Consider the following 18,400-nt stretch of genomic DNA (forward strand, 5'->3'; position numbering starts at 1 on the left):
GAGTGCATCTCCGCTGCGCTGAATGGCCGGGCTGGAGCAGTGGGTCTGCAGTGTGGTCCGTGGGGGCGGCAGCGGCAACACCCAGGGACCTGTTAGAGATGCCAGCTCTGGGGCCCCACCCTACACCCACCCAGCCAGATCCTCGGGCAGGGGCCCAGGCATGTGTTCTGGTTTTTACTGAGGTGTAATTCACATACTATAGAATTCACCCTTTTAACGTGCACAGTTCAGCTGTTTTTACTAGATTCAGAGTTGTGCAACCATTACCACTATCTAATTCCAGAATATTTCATCACCAGCCGTCTGGGTTTTAACAGGTGTTTCTGACACAAGTCAAATTTGAGAACAACTGGGCTACATCTGTGCTCTCTTATGACTTGTTTAAAGATAATCTATGAAACACCCTTTGGGCACGTATTTCAGGAGGAAACTGATTATCACAGTTGCCAGGAACTATGCCAGCCTTTGTGCGTGTCTCCAGCTTCATTGCATCTGGGAAGGTGGGTGGTGATTCTACTCTACAGTTCACAAAACCCTAAGGAGATGCAGCTTGTCGAGGGGACAGAGCCACGCGGGCTCCCTCCAGTGTGACTTGAAGGTATGTATGTGCCCAGTGAAGGACTGTGCTTCACTGGTTTCTGAAATTGGCTAAAATCTTTTTAACAAAATTGTTTATTTAAATTATAATCACTAAAGTTTACTAAAAACCATGGTATTTCAAACTGAGCAGTCTAATTGTTTTATTAAAGTCAGGTTCCAGGATGAAAGACCCTTAACCCACAAATAGGAAAGAAGTATCTTGTTAATAAGCCTGTTGGCTTACGTGGAGGCCAAGTCAGGAGGGAATTTAATGTTGCTGTGGGCAAAAGCAAAGACATCTTTTGTTTGATCATCCCCAGAACAAATAGTTTTCCTTCCTCATATAAATTTTCCAGCTGTTCTGTCATTTTAACAATCGAGCACGAAGTACAGCATGTTTACACATCCAACACATATATATACAGTGAACCGTGTTATTGTCTGGAGTCAGTTACTTTACACTTACCCCTTCTGCCGGTATAAAATTCCCAAAGGTTTTCCCTTCCAGTCAAAATTTTTTTCCTAAGCCAGGGCATGACAGTAGTTCCTAAAAGTGCATCTAGGTCAGAATAAAAACGCAAACAACAGCATAGCCCTCAAGAGTAAGCAGTGAACAGGAATGCAGTTACTGCAGGTACAGCTTCCAGGGTACAGACTGTCTCCCCACCTCTACTAATCAGGTGACTGTCTTAAAAGGACCTCCTCACTATTAACAACAAGGGGGCTGATGTGGGTGAGAAGGAAGTCACCTTTTTCACCTACTAAACTGCCTCCTTTCTAGGTACCGTCTGTACGCCTTCCGAAGGACAGGCCACCCTTGGTGACGCCAGTTCAGAGAATCCTGGCTCCGGTGTTTCTGAGAGAGATGTGCTGTGATGACCTTTACTCTATTTCTAGATTTGTGGAAGTGTCCCTCGCAGACCGCCCCCCTTTTTGTTGTCGTTTTCTATAACCTTCTACAGTGTCTTAGGCCTTACTTGTAAGTGCCTATCACCCTATGACGTAAGAGTGCACCTGACCATGGAAAGAAAAAGCCCACTGCCTGAGCAGTGCTTCCACCTGCAGGAACCGGAGTAGGAGGCTCTGGCAGAGTCAGCCTGAGGGGCTGTGAGCATCCTCGGTGTCAACCCGATGAACTGGGGCTGGGAGGCAACAGCCAGCCACGGTCCAAAACCACCTTCCAGAAGACCAGTAGCTCATGCGAAGCCTGCCAGAACATGAACTTGGGACTCCTTTTATTCTAGTCACTTTCCCACTTCTCTCAGGGCCTTTGCAGAGGTTCTCTGGCAAAGGCTTGGGAATTTTATAACTGACTTCACAGGGGCTGAGAGAGCTGACCCTGAAACAGTCTCCGATTTCATTTTGCAAATACAGCGTCTGACCAAACTGTAGCTGCTGGCCTCCAGACCCCTCGCTGACTCCCAGGCCTGCCAAAGCCAGGGTGTGAAAGCTCCAAAAGAAGTTTAAGACACCTCGGGGGGGAAATTAAGGTTCAATCAGTAAATTAGCACACTGCTGTAATATCTGTAATCTGAAACACCCACTGGAGAAAAAAATAGGTACAGATTCATCAGAGAAGAAATAAATAATACCCAACATGCAAATCAACTTTCAAAAGAAATGCAAAATCATAAAGCACAGCTAGCAGCCGAACACAAACAACTGCTTAGAAATTATTTCTATTGTATGTGGAAGATGGTTAATCCAGAAGCTGTTGACAGAGCTTATGGAAACAGCACTGCCAGCTAGATCCTAATATAGCCAATGTATGCCGTCCTGGTGTTTCTGCTAAAATATATTTTGTAGAAATCATTTTAGTTAGGCCTCAAAGTAGTGAAAAATCTCAACAGGTTTTCTTCGCAGGTTTACATATTCTCACACACAGAACTCGTTTGGAGACCATAAAAGATTGCTATTTACACCTAAATCGTCCAACCTTCTAGGAAGTGGGGACTAAAGACGACACTGGCAGCCGCTCAGCAGCATTGGAGCGTCGCTGTTGGTTTTCATCTACTGAGCTCAGGGCTGGAACCGCAGCCACGAAGATGCCCGCCTGCCCTGGGAAGAGTAGAAAACACACCAACGGCTCCACGCGGCTGGCTGCCTCTGCTTCTGAGGCTCTACCCGCTGTGGACTCTGAACCCAGCCCCAGGCCACTCGGTGTTCAAGTGATTTGGCTTCTGTGCGGTGTCCCGAGGAGTTGTCCAGGGCTGTCTGTTCCCGGGGCTTAGACGAAGGGCTGCAGGATTCCTTCTCCGCTGAGGATCACGTCCGTCAGTGAACAGGAACAAAGGTAAGAAGCCCCGGTGCACCCATCACCCGACTCCCGGGGGACTGCTAACGCCTCCAGAGGCTACTTCCACTCCAGGTCCAGGGCCCGATGTCGGCCAGCATCACATCCCTGTCGGAGTCTGTGTCCCATTAGGGCGGTTATCTTTTTGAAGGGAAGTAATTCTGCTGTCTGATACACAGAAGAGAGAAAGCCTGCACAGGAATAATCAATGTACTGGCAAAAGACACTTGGTTTTGTAACTAAATTCCAGCTACGTTGGAAAACTGAACAGAATTATCAGAGTGAAACCTATCACCAAGGCGCATTAAAAAGTTGACAGTTTTATAGGTAAATCTATATTCTCAAGGTAACTCTTCGAAGAATTTTGGCCAGCAATTTAAAACCCCCTCATTACAATAATGTCGAATGTTGTTCAGAAGTCAGTCGTTAGAATGTACCAACTGCATAGGGACTTCCTCTGGAATGTCTTTTAAGAAATAGTTTTCACATCATTCTTCAAAAATCTCTACTGACTAGTTTGTGATTAAAACAGCAAAAATAGGTCCTGGTTCGATTCTAGCTAGATTCTTTGAAAAAAAAATCACATCAGGAACATGCCTGTCTGCCGTTACTATCATTGACAGAAACCTACTTGATTTCTGATGATTTGTTCACAGTCCTTGAGAAGCCCAAACGTTAGCAAGGCTCTGACTCGCCAGAAAACCCACGCTATCTCCAAGTTGACTGGCTTTAGAATGTTCTGCCCTTTCTTCTCTTTGACTACTTCTCTGTTACTTAAAAATAATATCCTTCTTTTGAAATAACAAACCTCAGCTGTTTGCACAGACAACTGAAAGTTCCTTCCATCAGACATCAGAATGGAGACTAAACACTGCCTGAACCTTCGGGTGCTGAAGGAGATGGAAACAGAGAAGACACGGGTCTGATTCTAAAAAGAAGATAACTTTCTTGTTAATGTCCTAAAAAGCTTAGAGGTTACAGGTTTCTTCAAAGGAAAACTGCACTTTAATTCCAATTCCCGTTTAAGAGATGTTCACGCGCTTTGGCTATCCCCTCCTTATACAAGAGACAGGCATGTTCCCAGAAAACGAAAGATGGCCCTACAGGAAGTAAGATGTGTCAACACCAGGACGCCGTGGGATGTCGGGGCCTCGGTTCTGGCCCCGTCACTTGTCACTCTGTTACTGATGTCATTTGTGACTTTGAGAAAAGCAAAACTCAAGAGTAACAGCTCACTGCCTAGTTACCAAGTGCCTCTAAGCATGTTTTAAATTCAGTGTCAGAAGTAGCCTCTGGAGGATTTAAGACTGAGAAAGGTCGATTCCACGGAACGTTCGTGCATCAGTCCTGGGGCAGCACGGTGTCGAGGCTCAGTGTCGACTGGGGCCAGACGCCTGGGTTGGGCTCCTGTTGTCCCAACCTCTCCGTGTGTGGCTGCTCCCTCATCTGTAAGAAGGGGCTGATGACAAGCAGCTAAACGTTTAGCACGGTGCCTGCACACGCTAGGTGCTACCTAAGTTCACGTGCTTTACCAGTGAGGCGTGATCTCTAAGACCACTGTGGCCCTTATGTCTAAGCTCTGCAAAGCACGTTCACGCGTTCCTTGCAACTGGCCCTCAGTTACCCTTCGAGGCAGAACTTTCGTTTGAGGAGGAGCCGATTTCTGGCTCCAGTGTGGGCGGACCCTTCTCGGGCTCCTCCCCCATGAGAACGGGGAGGGCAGCTGCACTGCGCATGTGCGAAACGACCTCATCCCTCCGCGGCAGATACGTTAGGACTGCGTTTCTCCCAAGAACTGAGCCAGAGTCTTCAGACCCCAGAAGACCAGGAAGAAAAGGAGCCTGAAGGAAAAGCTGTCATTCAGCTGCCTCGGACACAGACGTGGCTGCAGAGTTGGGCTCCCCAGAGAACACTCACCCGGCACCTGGGAACACCGGGCCAGGCTCACGGCTCCCTGAGGCGCTCTCTGCTGCAACACTCTGGGGCGTGACCTGCCTCTGTGCTGCGCTAAGACAGTTTCGGAACGTGAAGCTGTGCGGGGAGCTGAGATGCAGCCGAGCACGAGCCGGGCGCTGTCAGAGAACGCAAGAACGTTCGCCCCGACCCCACCACTCACCTCCCCGGCCTGGTGACCAGGGTGTGGGGTAGGGTAAGCGTCCCGATGGTCTGCCACCTGACCTGAGCTGAGCTATGCAGGAGGGCTGGCCATCTCGCCCTGACCCGGTCGTGCACCGGAACCCTGGAGACTGCGGTGAGGTAGGTGGTATCAGCCCCATCGACAGGTGGGCAAACTGAGGCAGAATGAAATGCAGTAGCTCGCTTTTAATAACAGCATACAAAATCTGGAGAAGCCCCAAAGTAGTCCCCGGTTCCCGGAGCCCAACGCAGACCCTTAGAACGCGCAGAATGGAAACGGACGGGAAAACGCGCCCCTCCTCCTCTCCGTCTTCTCCCCCAGAGGATCTCTAACCCTAGTACACCAGGAACCCTTCAAACACTCCTGAGGACGCAAGCAAAACAGAGCAGCAGAGACCCAGCTGACGGCTTATTCCCGTGGGCAGGGGAACGCTTCTGTTATCCAGGGGGCTCACGGTTCTCAGAAGAGCGCAATGTGTCAGCACAGGTGGAAACCCCTCAAGCTGGAACGGGGCCTGACAAGCCACATGGAAGCCAGTTCCCCTTTGCCTCAGTGACTGGTCTGAGAAATGGGACCAGCACGCCCATTCAAAGGAAATACGCTCTAAGAAACCAGGGAAGGTGAAACACCCTATCCCCTCCCCTGGCCCCCGAGGACGGAGGTTCTGCCTGGAACCTTCCTGGGAGAACGCAGACCCCTCCTCGCCCTTTGGCAGGGACCCCACCCTTCTCCTGCCCGGCTACCAAGCACTCTCCTGCCCTCAGAATCCAAATTCCGCAGGCCACGCCAGCTGAGGCGCAGATGGGGTGGCTGTCTCCAAGCTGGAGGTGTGTGTGTTGGTGATGCTCTTTGGCTGGAAGCAAAGGCCATTCTGGCAGGATGGGGGCCTGTCTGGAACCGGGCACGGGGTGAGGTATTCCCAGCCCAGGGCAAAACCATCAGACAGCCGTGTTCCCCGCTCCCCGTGGAAACCCATCTACAACCAGGAGTAAACGAGGGAGGACAGACGATCGGGACTAACTTGGATGCTGAAGGTCATCGGTACAGTGTCACAAAATCTGAAACCACTGTTCCTTAAGTGCTGACAGTCTGACACACTGCGTGCCCCCAGCCAGTGGTCTCTGCCTGCCGCCTGTCGGGATGCGTACATCGGGTCCGTAGGGCTGGACTCCCTCTGGATGCTGGCTGCTCCTCTCCTCTCTCTTATGCCTCTTGGCATCTCTGGTCCTCTTTGGGTGCAGAGAGTTCTCCAGAGACGGGCTGAGGGTGCCGGGTGGGTGGGCAGGAGCAGAGCCAGCGGGGAGGAGAACGAGGCACTTCAGTTTGGGCTGGTGTTGGTGGAGCTGGCCCTGGCCCCGGGAGTCGAGTGGTCCCGCCTGGCTCCGGCTGCGGCGCTGGGTGGTCCCGGAAGACCCCAGTGACGGTGGACAGGTAGGCACTTGGCAGCACTCCCAGGACTGGGCAGGGCTGGAGGCTCCGCGTGGGCCCCGCACACGGCTAGGTCATCAGGATGGGCTTCTGCCGTACTTCCAGGATGTCTAGGGCGGCGGGGAAGACGCGGGCGGTCACACCCCCAGTGCTCCATTTATGAAGGAAGCACGCCACGTCGTTCACGGGCTTTTTGTCTTCCAACCTCAGGTGACTGCGGTGCTGTGACCACCCTCCGTGCAGACGGGGGACGAATGGGCTTGGAGCAGCTGCGCCGCCCGGCGAGGCCACGGGAAACGGGGCTCACGCGGGGACTCTGGAGCCGCTGCCCAGCACCGCCCTGCCTCCCCCTCGACTATAACGGGGTGGGCGCCAGGGCACGGCCCAAGGGGACACCTTCAGGGGCCGTGGTTTTCCCGGAGGTCCCCCCAAAGTCAGAATTACCTGTTAAAATCCGGCGCAGCGGCAAAGTGACGTAGGTTAAATGTGCGTCGAGAAGGGACTTCCCGCCTGGTGGGCTCAGCCTCAGCCAGGAGCCGCCCAGGGAGCGCCCCGTGCCGGACAGCGACCGGGACCGCAGGTGGGCGGCACTGCGCAGGTCGGCTGGAGGGGAGAAGGCCGGTCAGGCCCAGGCGGCGGGGAGAACACCTCCCATTCCGGGTGGCGCCTCCCTGGCCCAGCCTGACCCTCTGCTGGGCGCCCCATCGCCCCTTCCTGCCTGTCCAGCCCAATCCCACCCCTCAGGGCCCACCCCTCTGAGCCCTCCCTGACACCCCCTTCTCCGTCCTGGACAGTCTCCTCTGTGGGGTCTGGCGCATCGCCACACTGTGTCACTTCGCTGCTCCCCGCTGGCACTGTCTGTCACTGGGAGGCCATGGGGGCGAGGCTGGGATGACCTGTCACCATCAGCCTATCTACGGGTCGCCTGGGAAGGCAGGCTGGGGGCTACGAGTGCTTTCCTGCTGGTCTGGAAGTAAGCCGAGGTGAGGAAGGCGCTCGCCCAAGCTCACTCAAGAGCAGGTTGAGGCCGGTGCCGGCGTCTCCTGGCCCTGGCCAGGGTCTCGTCCAGCAGGCCCTCTGCCTCTGGATCCTGCCAGTCAGGACCGTTCAACGCCACAGCCCAGCTCCTCCAGATGGGCTTCCCGCTGCTCTTCTGACGAACACAGACCCGCCGCCCTGCCGCACGGCTGGCTGACAGCGGGGCCCACGTGCACAGAGGCAGCAGCGGGAAGGCGCAGGCCAGCCAGGAGACACTGCACACTGAGTGGCTGAGAACCAGGGCCTCTGCGACATCCGGGCCGAGACGCCCAGCGGGCTGCCAGACAGACAGGCCCGCGGGCTCGGGGCGGGCAGGTGAGCCCTGAGGGGACCGCACGGAACAAGGAGAGACCCTGAGGGATGCCCCCCCTACCCGGGGTTCCAGAGCGACCTGAGAAGAAAAGCCAGGGAGGGAGGTGACAGCATGTGCACGCGGACCACGGAGCTCCCCTCACCCGGCAGGCGTTTCCCCCACCCGCTCGGCCGAACAGGCAGACCAGTGATGTCGGGAAGGCTCTGAACCCCTGAAATCAGTGCAGACTGCCAGCTGTGCCTCACACGCTGAGCGCTGAGAGCGCCGGGCTGGGGGCGCCTCTCGGTGGGCCTCTGTCTGTCTGTCCATGGCTCCATCCCCGCCCGGGACCGCCGGCCCTCTAACTGTGGATGGGGGAAGGAAGCAGCTTGGGGAGGGGCAGCGTCACCTCCCCCGTCATCCTCCCGGAAGAGTTCCTCGCTGTCGTTGGCCGAGTGAGACTTCTTCATCTCCGCCATCCGGCTGCGGGGCACCTTCCTCCTGAGGGACGGGGAGAAGAAGGCGGGCCGGTGGTTGCGCTCGGGCGTTGGGGGAGTGCTGAAGGAGGTCACCTGGGAACAAGGGGCGAGTCACCAGAGCGGCCCACCGACCCGGGGTCCCAGTGCCCACCCACCTCCCGCCTCGGACGACAAGGACACCCGCCCTGCTGGGGCCCAGCGGGTGCTGGCCTCCAGCGCTGCCCCGGGAGGGACCGGGCTGCCCTCCTGCGGGCCTCAAACGCCAGTCAGAGGGTCGTCAGAGCCCAAAGCAAGCCTGGCCGCTGATGCGGCTCAAGCACCCGCCACGGCACCGAACCTTCCCAACCTCCCACAACGGGAACCGGCATCAGCCCATCTGACAAAGAGGAAACTAAGGCGGGACAGCGACCCTGACGTGCCCGAGGTCACCCAGCAGGATGGTGGCCACACCGGGTTGCAACCCAGGTCTTCTGCCCCTAAGGCCATGCTCTTCACCCTGATTTCTTCTTTTGGCTACTATGTCCCATCCCCCCTCTCTCCCAGCATCCTTTCATAGACGTGCAGTGGCCAAGCGGTCCATGCTTCCATCTCCTCCTCTCCTCTCTTCCAGCCACACTGCCAGTCACCACCCATTCTCCACACCCACTCAGGGCAGCACTAAGGACAGACAGGCACGTGACAGTGGTCCCTGCCCTCAAGGAGCTCACAGTCTGCTGGGGGCAGGAGACCCAAAAGTGACAACCACAGACCGAATGTTGTTGTTGAGACAGAAAAACGGAAGCACAGGATACAGGGGAGCACAGAGGCAAAAGGAATCAACAGCCTGGGAAATCAGGAAAGGCTTCCCGGAGGAGATGCCGCTTGAGCTGGGTCTTGAAGGACGAGTAGGAGTTCGCTAGGTGAAGAAGGGGGGGAAGGGCGTTCCAGGCAGAGGGAACGTGGCCCATCTCCTCCCTCCTCCCCATGCAAACAAGAATCTGAGGAACAAGACGAGCTGGGACTGAGACTTCGGGAGCCCCATCAGCCTCCTCGTCACGGCTCCGACATCCACCAGAGTCCCGGCGGCCGCTGGGCTCCAGACGGTCCTCCCACAAGCCAGGGAAGGTTTTTAAAAGATAAAAAACAAACACCAGAAACCACAATACACACAGAGTCTGCATTTGTCATGCGCTGGTTACAAACAACCCCTCTGGAAAAGGGAGGGGACAAGCGACAGTGAGCACAGAGGTGGAGGGGGCCCGTGCAGTCCTGGGAGGTCAGGGCCTGCCACTGACAGCTGCGTGACCTTGGCAAGCCCCTCCCCTTGACCCCAGGCCTCCCTGCTACTATGGGCCAGGGACTTTCCCAGGCACCGTCTCCTTCACCCCCGCAGCCACCCTGAGCGAGAAAGATCATCACCCCCATTTGACAGATGGAAAATCAAGGCCCGGGCAGGTCTAGTAACCGATCTGTGGTCACTCGGCAAACAAGTGGCTGGAACGGGCACCCAGGTTTGTCCAGCCCAAGCCCAGGCCACGTCTTCACAAGGGGTTTCACATACACATTCGTTAGGGCCTCAGTGGGCAATTTAGGACCAAGGAGAAGAATAAACCTCCTTATCTCGACTGTAAACCCCCTCTATTCCCAAGACAACAGAGGCCCCTGCCTGGAATTCTCACCCATCATCACAAAAAAGACCATTTATTGTTTCTGTTCTGCTTATAAAACACATTCGTTGCAGAAACTTCAAAGCAAAAAAAAGACGTACAAAGAAGGAAAACCGCCATCTGACTACCTGGAGATGTGCAAGGTGAACGTAATTTTACAGAATTAGAAGTATTTCACGTGTGCGCTCCCCCGCCTAAGGCGCGCCCGCAGTGATGCGTGACTTACACGCTCAGGAGCCATTTTCCCAGGCAGACCAGCCGCCGTCCCCACAGCGGCTGTGACCCGAGGGCCCCATCTGATGTTCAGCGGCTCCTCTGAGCCCCCAGCACCTCGGGAGGCAGGTGTTTTCACCCCGTTTCTGGATGAGCAAACTGAGGCTCAGGAGAAGAGACCTGTCCCAGTTCACACAAGCAGCAGCACCTGGATTCCAGCCCCCCAGCAGCCCCTCTCCTGGAGGTGCCCCCAGTACCCTGTCTTCATCCAAGACGCCCAGCTCTGAGCTGCCCCCTCTGAAGACCCAACTGGGGCAAAGCAGCCAGCGGGCTGGAGACTTTCCCCTGCCTGAGCCCTGGGGCCCCCTGGAGGCTCTGCGAATAAAGCTGCCACTGACCTCAGCTTCCCACCCCTGGGGAAGGACAGTGGCTAAAAAGAGCAGGGCTCAAAGGCTCAGTGCTGTCACACGAGAGCCATGTGATCTAGGACAGGGCAAGTACATCAGGCAAGCCTGGCTCCCCAGGCCTGCAGACCCGAAAGCTCAGGCCCACCCACGGGCTGCTGGTGGCCTCCCAGCAGTTCAGGTGCACAACACCTTGTAAACAAGTGGCCCGGGCAGAGAGAAGAGCTAGGCGACCCCAGGGTCTCTGCGCTCTCCGGCTGATGCTGCTGGGGCAGGAGGGGAGGCTGGCTCCTCCTCACCCCTGGCTCACCCTCCGGGAAGGCCGGTCACGTGCCCACACTCGCCCAGCAGGTCCAATGAGGCAGGCGCCAGAACCCTGGAGACGGAGCCCCGCCACAGCGGCAGCTCAGGGCCCAGGCGCTAACCTGCTGTGCGACCCTGGGCAAGTCACTTGCCCTCTCTGAACCTCGGCCTCCTCCCCAGAAGGCTGGGGATGATGACACCTACCTCGCCGGGGGCTGTAAGGATCAGGGAGACGGTGGGAAGCAGATCTGAGGGACGGGAGGCCCCTCCCCGAGCTGCGCAGCCCTTACCCGCTCGTGCATGGGCGAAGCCGGGCTGGAGTCCTCTTCGGTCCCGCAGGGGGACGTGTCACCAGTGGACACACGGCTGACCGCCATCTCGGCGTGGCCCTTGCCCTGTGGCCCCTTCATGCGCACAAACTCCATGTTGTTGTACTTGTAGAAGCCAAAGGACATCTTCTGTGCCATGCGGGCAGCCACACTCACCTGCGGACGGGTGGGAGAGGGCCTGAGTCAGGCAGGTAGGGATGCCCGCTCCCTGGGGCCACGAGCAGCCCCTGAGGACTGCCAGCCCACCTCCAGGGGGACTGAGCCCCGGCTGACCTGGGCTCGCCCACGAGGCAGGGCAGTGCCGGGGCGCTAGGGATCCCTGGCTGATGCCCCTCTCAGCCCGATGACCATGCCCCACACAGGGCCAGCACAGGCCGGGAAGAGAGCCCCAGCCCAGTGGGACCTGAGACCACCTCCCCTGTCCCTTCCTCCCAGGCTCCAGAGAGAGGACGTCCTCAGGACAGTGCTCAGCTGCGGGAGAGCGGCCCGTCCACCTGGACTCCTCTCCCCTCAGTTCAGTCTAGCAGGGGCTAATCCCAGGAGGGTCTTCCCTCGAGGGCCGGAGTGGGCCGGAGTGGGCCGAGACGTGCTGTAGAGAGCACAACACAACCGCCTAAAGGGGCTCCGGGGGGCTGCGGCGCTCCGAGGAGGGGCAGGTACAGCTCCGAGCCGGGCGAGGGCAGAAGGGGGCCTGGGGGGCGCCTGCCCCTGGGCCCTGCACCGCCCTGCACTCACGCGGTTGTCGTACACCTTCTTGAGCGCCTCGTAGCGGATGGAGCCCTGAAAGATGACCCCTTGGAACGTGTTGGATTTGTCACTGGCCACCAGCTCCACACAGACCATCTCTCCTTCGCCCACGGTCATGTCGCTGAACACCTGGGGTGGGGCGCGAGGCAGAGACGGGTTCATCGCCTGCCAGCTGCCACCACCCAGCCGCAGCCCGGCTCCCAGCCCAGCACCCTCTCACTGGCCCAGGGCGGACTGCTCAGGAACTCCCACTTTGCAGGTGGGAACGCTGAGCCACAGATGTCAGGGTATTTGCTCAAGGCCCCCCGCGCCTCCACCAAGACCAGCACAGGAAGGCGGACAGGCTACCGCGGGGCGGGGGCAGCGTCTACAAGGGGGTGGGGTTGATAACGGTGACTCTGGGACCGGAAGAGGACGCACCCGCCCTGGCCACTGGAAGGACACTGCCCCCATCACTCTTCCTCATGCCAGGGAGTTAAACGGTCCACGGGAACCGTCTGGCCCGCTTTCTAGGATCTCCTCCACCCCAGCTGTGGGCACTCGGCCCACCCGCCCCGAGCTTCACGGCTCACGTGCAGGCACCAGCTCAGGCGCCCGACGGATGGACCGCCCGACCGCCAGGGTGGCCTGCGGGGGACTCCGCACCCCGCCCCTGCTCGAGTCACTGCTCCCGGGGGCCAGCGTACAGGCCGAGCTCTGAGGTCACACAGACTGAGGTTCAAATCTCAGCTCTGCCACGGATGAGCCGTGTGAGCCTGAGATGCCTCAACACACCAATCCAATCGAGAAGAGCCCTGAAACACAGGCCCCCTTCTTCCTGAGTCCTCCCAGGACCCCGATCCACTCCGGTGGGTACCGGCACCGCTGCCAGGGCCTCGACAGGGGAGAGTGGCTGGACAGGAGCTGGCAGGGTCGCAAGTGGGAAGCAGCTGGGTTCCGGGCACCCCACATTTCCCAGTCGAGTCACCTGCCTTGGGCCCCAGTTTTCCCAACCTTAAAATAGAAGCTTGGTCCACATGACTTCTAGAGCCCCAGCCATCTTGGACATCCTAGGATCCCAAGGTGTGGAGGCCCTGATTCAGAGTTTAAGGGCCATTAACAATGATTCCTCCCGCCTGGGAAGCACTCTCTGTAGGCATTTACGGCGCATTTTCCCATTATTCATGAGCTCTTTGACCTTTCAACTCTGATGCCCATTTTACAGATGAGAAAACCGAGGCTCTGAGCCAGGTGAACTCACTTGCCCCGAGTCAAACAGCAGGAAGAGCGCAACCCCAGCCCAGCGCCCACCGCCTTTCTGAAGGCGTGTGAGGCCTGAGGGAAAAGCGTCTCGTATTCCCTCGTATTCCCTGATGAGGGGGAGCTAGAGGGAGACAAAGCCCACCTCCTCGAAGCTGTCGATCATGAAGAAGATGTTGGGGTAGCTGATCTTGGATTCTTCCCCTTTGCTGTCCATGGGATGTTTACTGGGGGATGCGAACACTTGCTGAAAGAAAGGAGATGCGAAGGACTGAGTGTGGCCCCGGCCCTGCACCCAGACCAGGAGCCACTCAGTGGGGTGGAGTGTGCTGCCCAAGGCACAGGTCACCGCGGTCACACTGCCCAGAGCCAGGCCACGCTCAAGGCTGCCACTTGGGAAGAAGCCGTCTGGGATGACTGGTTTAGCGCTCCTGAGCAGGACATAGGCCCCCGGGGGCTGAATGGACTTCTGGAGCCAGACGCTCACTTCGGGGCAGGGAAGGCAGCAGGAGGACTTGCCTCCCAAGTAAACACGGGGCAGCCAGAGGGCTCACCTGGGATTTCTTCTTATGGACGTGGATGTCCCCGCCATCAGTTCGTGTGCACACAGCACATGTCACCATGTAGTCCAGCTGGAAGAGAGCGCAGGACGGGGGTGTGGAGGGGTCTGCTGTCCCTCAGGGCCTTCTGACAGCCCCCCTCCTGGAGCCCTGCCCCGCGGCTCCCCTGTACCTTCTGCAGGATGAGGTTCAAGCAGACGCTCTCCTCCCAGTCGATGTCAGGGTCTCCGAGGCCCGGCAGCTTCTTGGAATCCCGCCGGTACACCTCCACCTCCACCTCGGGCTCGGCCTCAGCCAGCTGCGAGGCCCAGGGCAGAAGTGAGTCCCAGCCCCACGGGGGCGTCTTCTCCCTCACCACTGCACCCGCCAGGTGCTAACACAGACATGGACTCCTTACTCCTGGGCTCTCTAGCTATGCGACCCAGAGCTCACCAAGAACTCAGCCTCCAAGGTTGTCCCTCAGGCCCTGCAGTGGGTGTGGGGGGTCCCAGCAACCTGTGCCGCCCACGCTGCTCTCCCCACCTCGCCTACAGGCGGCCCGTCCACCCATCCACCCTCCACCACTGGCCTAGCGCAGGCAGCCCTGGGGTTGCTATGGTGACCGGGTACCGCTAGGCTGCAGGGCGAGGAGGGGGCCAGAGGCAGCCCGGGCTTGCCGCAGAGAACCCGCAGCGCGCAGGCGCTTCGGTAGGGCCCGCAGCACGCCTGCCAGGGGCTTGCCTTTCCATTCTTTTGAGCAGTGCGGGCAGAGAAGCTGCCTGGGAGCGGCTGTGTGGTCTCCTCACTCCCCCTCCCTGCCCACCTCGCACCCCCAGGCCTGCGGGATCTCCCCACATCGCTGCCCGCCGGCTGCCTTCCAAACACTACTGGCAGATGTGACATGGCCCAGCCCGGCAGGGTGCCGTGGTACGTGCGCCTGACACGCCCCTCCCGCTCTGCGTGTGCCGGTCCCTCCACACGAATGTCCTCAGTCCACTGCCGTCCCCTCTCTCTGTCCTACAACATTCCGGCCAGGTGTCACCTCCTCCTCTTTGTGGGTCCCCAGACACCCGCACTCTTCCCACCATCACAGCACCGACGGCTCCACGTGCCACTGGCCACGCTGTCTGTCCATCCCAACAGACTGCGGGCTCCCCGAGGACCGGGCCAAGTCTGAGTCATTTTGTGCTCCCAGTGCTGGGAGAGAGGCATCTGTACAGAGCTCACGGCAGGTGTTCGATGGAACATTCCAGCACGTGAACAGCTAGACTGCCACACACTCCCATGGACTCAGGCTCCCCCCCGACCTCAACAGCCCCCAACCTTCAGGAGAGCTCGCACGTGGCCCCGGGCCTCCTGCTTCAAACTCCTCAGTCCTGAGTCCAGGGTTCTTTCCCCGCGAGAAAGAGACCATCGTCTGCCCATTCCTTTCGCCTCCCTGCCCGGCCACTCTGGGAACACGCAGACCTGACCTCTCCTTGTTCCCGCCTGCCCGCCTGGAGAATTCAAGGCCAAGTCAGGCTAAGAAAACCCTCCCTGACTAGAGCCGGGTCCTCTCCAGGCACCGAAATCCAAGGCACAGCTGAGAGTCTCAGATGTGCCCAGTCCTTACTGAAGCCTCTGGTCTCCCTGCCTTTGAGAAAACACCAAGATTTTGCAAAAAAAAAAAAAAAAGTCATCTGTAATCTGGACCCCAGCAGATGCCAACAGGCCGGAGAGGCGGCGGACAGAAGTCGGAGCCCACAGCCCTGCTGCCTCCCGGCTGTCTGCCCCCAGGCAGATGCTCCCTGGCTCCAGTCTCCCCGCTGGCGAACCGTGGAGGGAGCTGTGCCGAGGACAGAGGACAGCGCGCCGATCACGGGAGTCGCCAGCTCCGAGGCACCCAAGACTCTCACCGCCCTCCGCCAGGGGACTCGTGTGGTCACATCGCCCAAACCTCTGGCCCCCCAGTTGTGTGCGATGGGATGGCCTTAACCTGGCCCCCTTTTCCAGGAGAGGCTGAGCCCTAGAGAGGAGCTGACTGGACTAGGTTACAAGGCCAGTCGGGGGAGACGATGCTGGACCGGAAGGGTGGGTGTGGTGACCGGGGACCTTGGGCCAGGCTCCCGAAGGCACTCAGCTCAGGACCTCTCCCCCCACACCTGCCCCCAAATTCCACCCCTCCATCCCTCCCAGGGCTCCCCCTGCCCACACTGAGTGTGGCTCGGGTCCCACCCAGCACCAAGGCCGTGCAGGCGAGGCCTGTGCCACAGCCTCTGGTCACCAGATCCAATGGCCCGTCCCCCTCTCGTCCTGCATCCCCACGCCTGCCCACTTCTGGAGCCCTCCACCTCTCCAGCCAGTCGCTCAACGTCTCCAGCTGGTCCCTCCCACGTCAGGCTGGCTCAGGGCTCTGTCCTAGGCCTCTCTGTTACTCCCCCGAGGCTTCCTCCTTTTCCCATGCCATCTTGGTGCCCATGGTCCCAAATCTGTAGCTCCTCCCACTGCCTGGAAGACACCGCCATCTGGATGTCCCACGGGCACCTGCGACTCAACCTGTCCAACACCTGCCCTCCTCCTGTGTCCCCTCCAGATTCACCCCGGGCCCAAGCCAGAGACCTGGCTGCCAGGCCAAGTCTTCCCTCCGCCCCACATTCAATCACCTGAAGCCCTGCTAGTTAAGCCCACTTCCTGGGCCTTCCTCGGAGTTGACCCCACCCCGACACCCCTCCCTCCGCCCGGCTCGGCGCAGCACGGCAGCTCCTCACTTCTACTCTGACGCCCCCCAGCCCTTCCCCCACCTATGCCCGAGAGCCTGCCACATGGAACTCTGACCACGTCCCCTTCGTTGGTTTGTCAGGCTCAGTGGTTTCCCAGGGCTCTGGGGATAAAACCCAAATTCTGGTCACTGCAGTTGCCACACTGTGTTGGCGCCACGCGATGCACTTCAGGGTCCCAGTGCCCACTGGCCCCAGTGACAACGCGGCCACACAGCCAGCTGCTGCAGACACCAGATGGACACCAGAGGACCCTGGCCAACCCCTGGGCCTTCCTGCATGACACGCAGCCCGGCCAGACCAGCCATGCGGCCGTCGGCATTGCAAGCCACCATGCCTCCTCTGCAGCGGGTACCAGGCCTGTCCATCTGCAGAAAACCCATCACGCGTCAGGCTCAAAGAGCAGGCACACGGCAGGGGAGGCACCAGCCCCAGGTAACAAGCCCCGGCCCGGGGCTGCAGGCCCTGCGGTGGGCCCTGCCTCCACGGCCCTCCCGTTTCCGTGTATTTAAAGGGAAGCAACGTGTTTCCATGTTTGGCATACAGGTTGCTTAAACATTTTACAAAATACTAAATAAAGCTTCTGAAAAACATGCAAAGTCTGTTCGATCAACTGCTCTACACAAACTTAGCGGATGAAACACGTGAGGCGACTCATTCCACCTGTGAGCCCTCGGCTTCCTCTTCTGTAAAGCGGGGATAATAACCCCTGCCCTGCTGGGTCGCTGGGAAGACACAACGAGATCGGGAGGCAGAGAGCTCAGCACCGTGTCGGGTGCGTGGTGAGCGCTCAGGGACTGGTGGGCACAGCATCGTCACCAAGCCGGCTCAACTGCCCGCGGCCAGGGAGGACCCCAGCCCGCTGGGGTCAGAATCTTTGCTCCCCCATTTATTTAGTGATTATTAGATGCTGGCCAAACCACCCAGCCTCTGTCCGTGTTCCCTCCAAGGCACTACAGTGATGGTAACCGCTGCTTTCCAGGGCCGTGGTGAAGATTAACAATGACGCCTATCTACACAAGCCCAGCGCGTCCCGCCATCAGACGCGTGTGTGGCCATCCCTGCACAGTTCCTGAAGCCTGGCAGGTGCTAAATGAACACCATGTTCCCCTCTCGACTCGCACAAGGACTGCAGGGAAGCCCCTCTCTCACACCAAGAGCAGACCTCCAGGGAGACTTGGCTGGGCCCCGAGGGGCCACTCACCTTCCGCCCGTCGACGGCACCCTCGCTGCCCACGTACGCCAGCTTCCGGCGCACGTAGAAGAGCATGTCGTCCTGCCGCGGGGCCCACTTCTCCATGAAGTAGGTAGAGAACATCCAAGTCCAGAAGACGATGCGGTCATCCTTGAAGCACCCTGCACAGGGAGGCCAGAGAGGAGTGAGGAAGGATGGGTCAACCTGGCCCCAGCCCCATGACCTTGGCCGGGCCCGGGCCCTGTCCCCCACCCCGCCCCCGATCTGTGTTTCTGGTCAGAAAGCAGCCAGGACTCTGTGATGTTCAGAGCCCCCTTTTCCCTCACACCCCACCATGGGGCACCCAAAGAGGCTCAAGGCCACGAGACCCCCCCCATGGCACAGTGGACTCCAGCCTGTGGATGAATCAGCGGCTTCGGTGGGGAAGGAAAGACGGACTCAGAGGGAACGTCATGGGCAGGCTGTCTGGCTGGGAGCCGGAAGGGCTTAGGAGGGGAGATCTGTCAGGCAGGCACCTCCCTCCCCCCATCCCCACCCCAGGCTGCCGCAGCTCCCACGGAGAATCCGACTTAAAGGAACAGCTGCCCCTTTGCCAACCACGCTCAGCTGCAGGCAGGAAGCAGGGAGGACGTCCACCCTACCCTCACCCTGGCGCCACGGAGCCTTTCGGCATGCCAGACTGACTGACTTCTTTTTATTACAAACAGGATTCCTTTATGATAAATCTTTACGGTACTCTTTCCCACACAAGGAGAAAAAGCCCACAGGCTCTGGTAGGAAGGA

At 58.6% G+C, this 18,400-nt stretch overlaps 1 protein-coding gene across 2 annotated transcripts in view; it reads right to left on the reverse strand.

Annotated features, from left to right (window-relative positions):
- Positions 1 to 722: 722 nt before the first annotated feature.
- Positions 723 to 18,400, reverse strand: part of KIAA0930 (KIAA0930 ortholog) — a 44,428-nt gene continuing 26,750 nt past the window's right edge. Inside the window, exons 2-10 of one of the 2 annotated variants that reach the window (XM_027107938.1) lie at positions 17,627 to 17,778; positions 13,860 to 13,985; positions 13,682 to 13,759; positions 13,273 to 13,374; positions 11,877 to 12,017; positions 11,103 to 11,297; positions 8,177 to 8,339; positions 6,882 to 7,040; positions 723 to 6,547 (exon numbers count right to left, since the gene is read on the reverse strand). In XM_027107938.1, the coding sequence (XP_026963739.1) occupies positions 6,507 to 6,547; positions 6,882 to 7,040; positions 8,177 to 8,339; positions 11,103 to 11,297; positions 11,877 to 12,017; positions 13,273 to 13,374; positions 13,682 to 13,759; positions 13,860 to 13,985; positions 17,627 to 17,778 (1,157 nt within the window). In that variant the 3' untranslated portion in view covers positions 723 to 6,506. Of the gene's footprint in view, positions 6,548 to 6,881; positions 7,041 to 7,930; positions 8,340 to 11,102; positions 11,298 to 11,876; positions 12,018 to 13,272; positions 13,375 to 13,681; positions 13,760 to 13,859; positions 13,986 to 17,626; positions 17,779 to 18,400 lie in introns of both variants that reach the window. The other variant, XM_027107937.1, reaches the window with a different exon arrangement.

This window comes from Aethalodelphis obliquidens, unplaced genomic scaffold, assembly GCF_003676395.1.
Source record: "Aethalodelphis obliquidens isolate GAN/ISIS:26980383/991018 unplaced genomic scaffold, ASM367639v1 scaffold8, whole genome shotgun sequence".
NCBI lineage: Eukaryota > Metazoa > Chordata > Mammalia > Artiodactyla > Delphinidae > Aethalodelphis > Aethalodelphis obliquidens.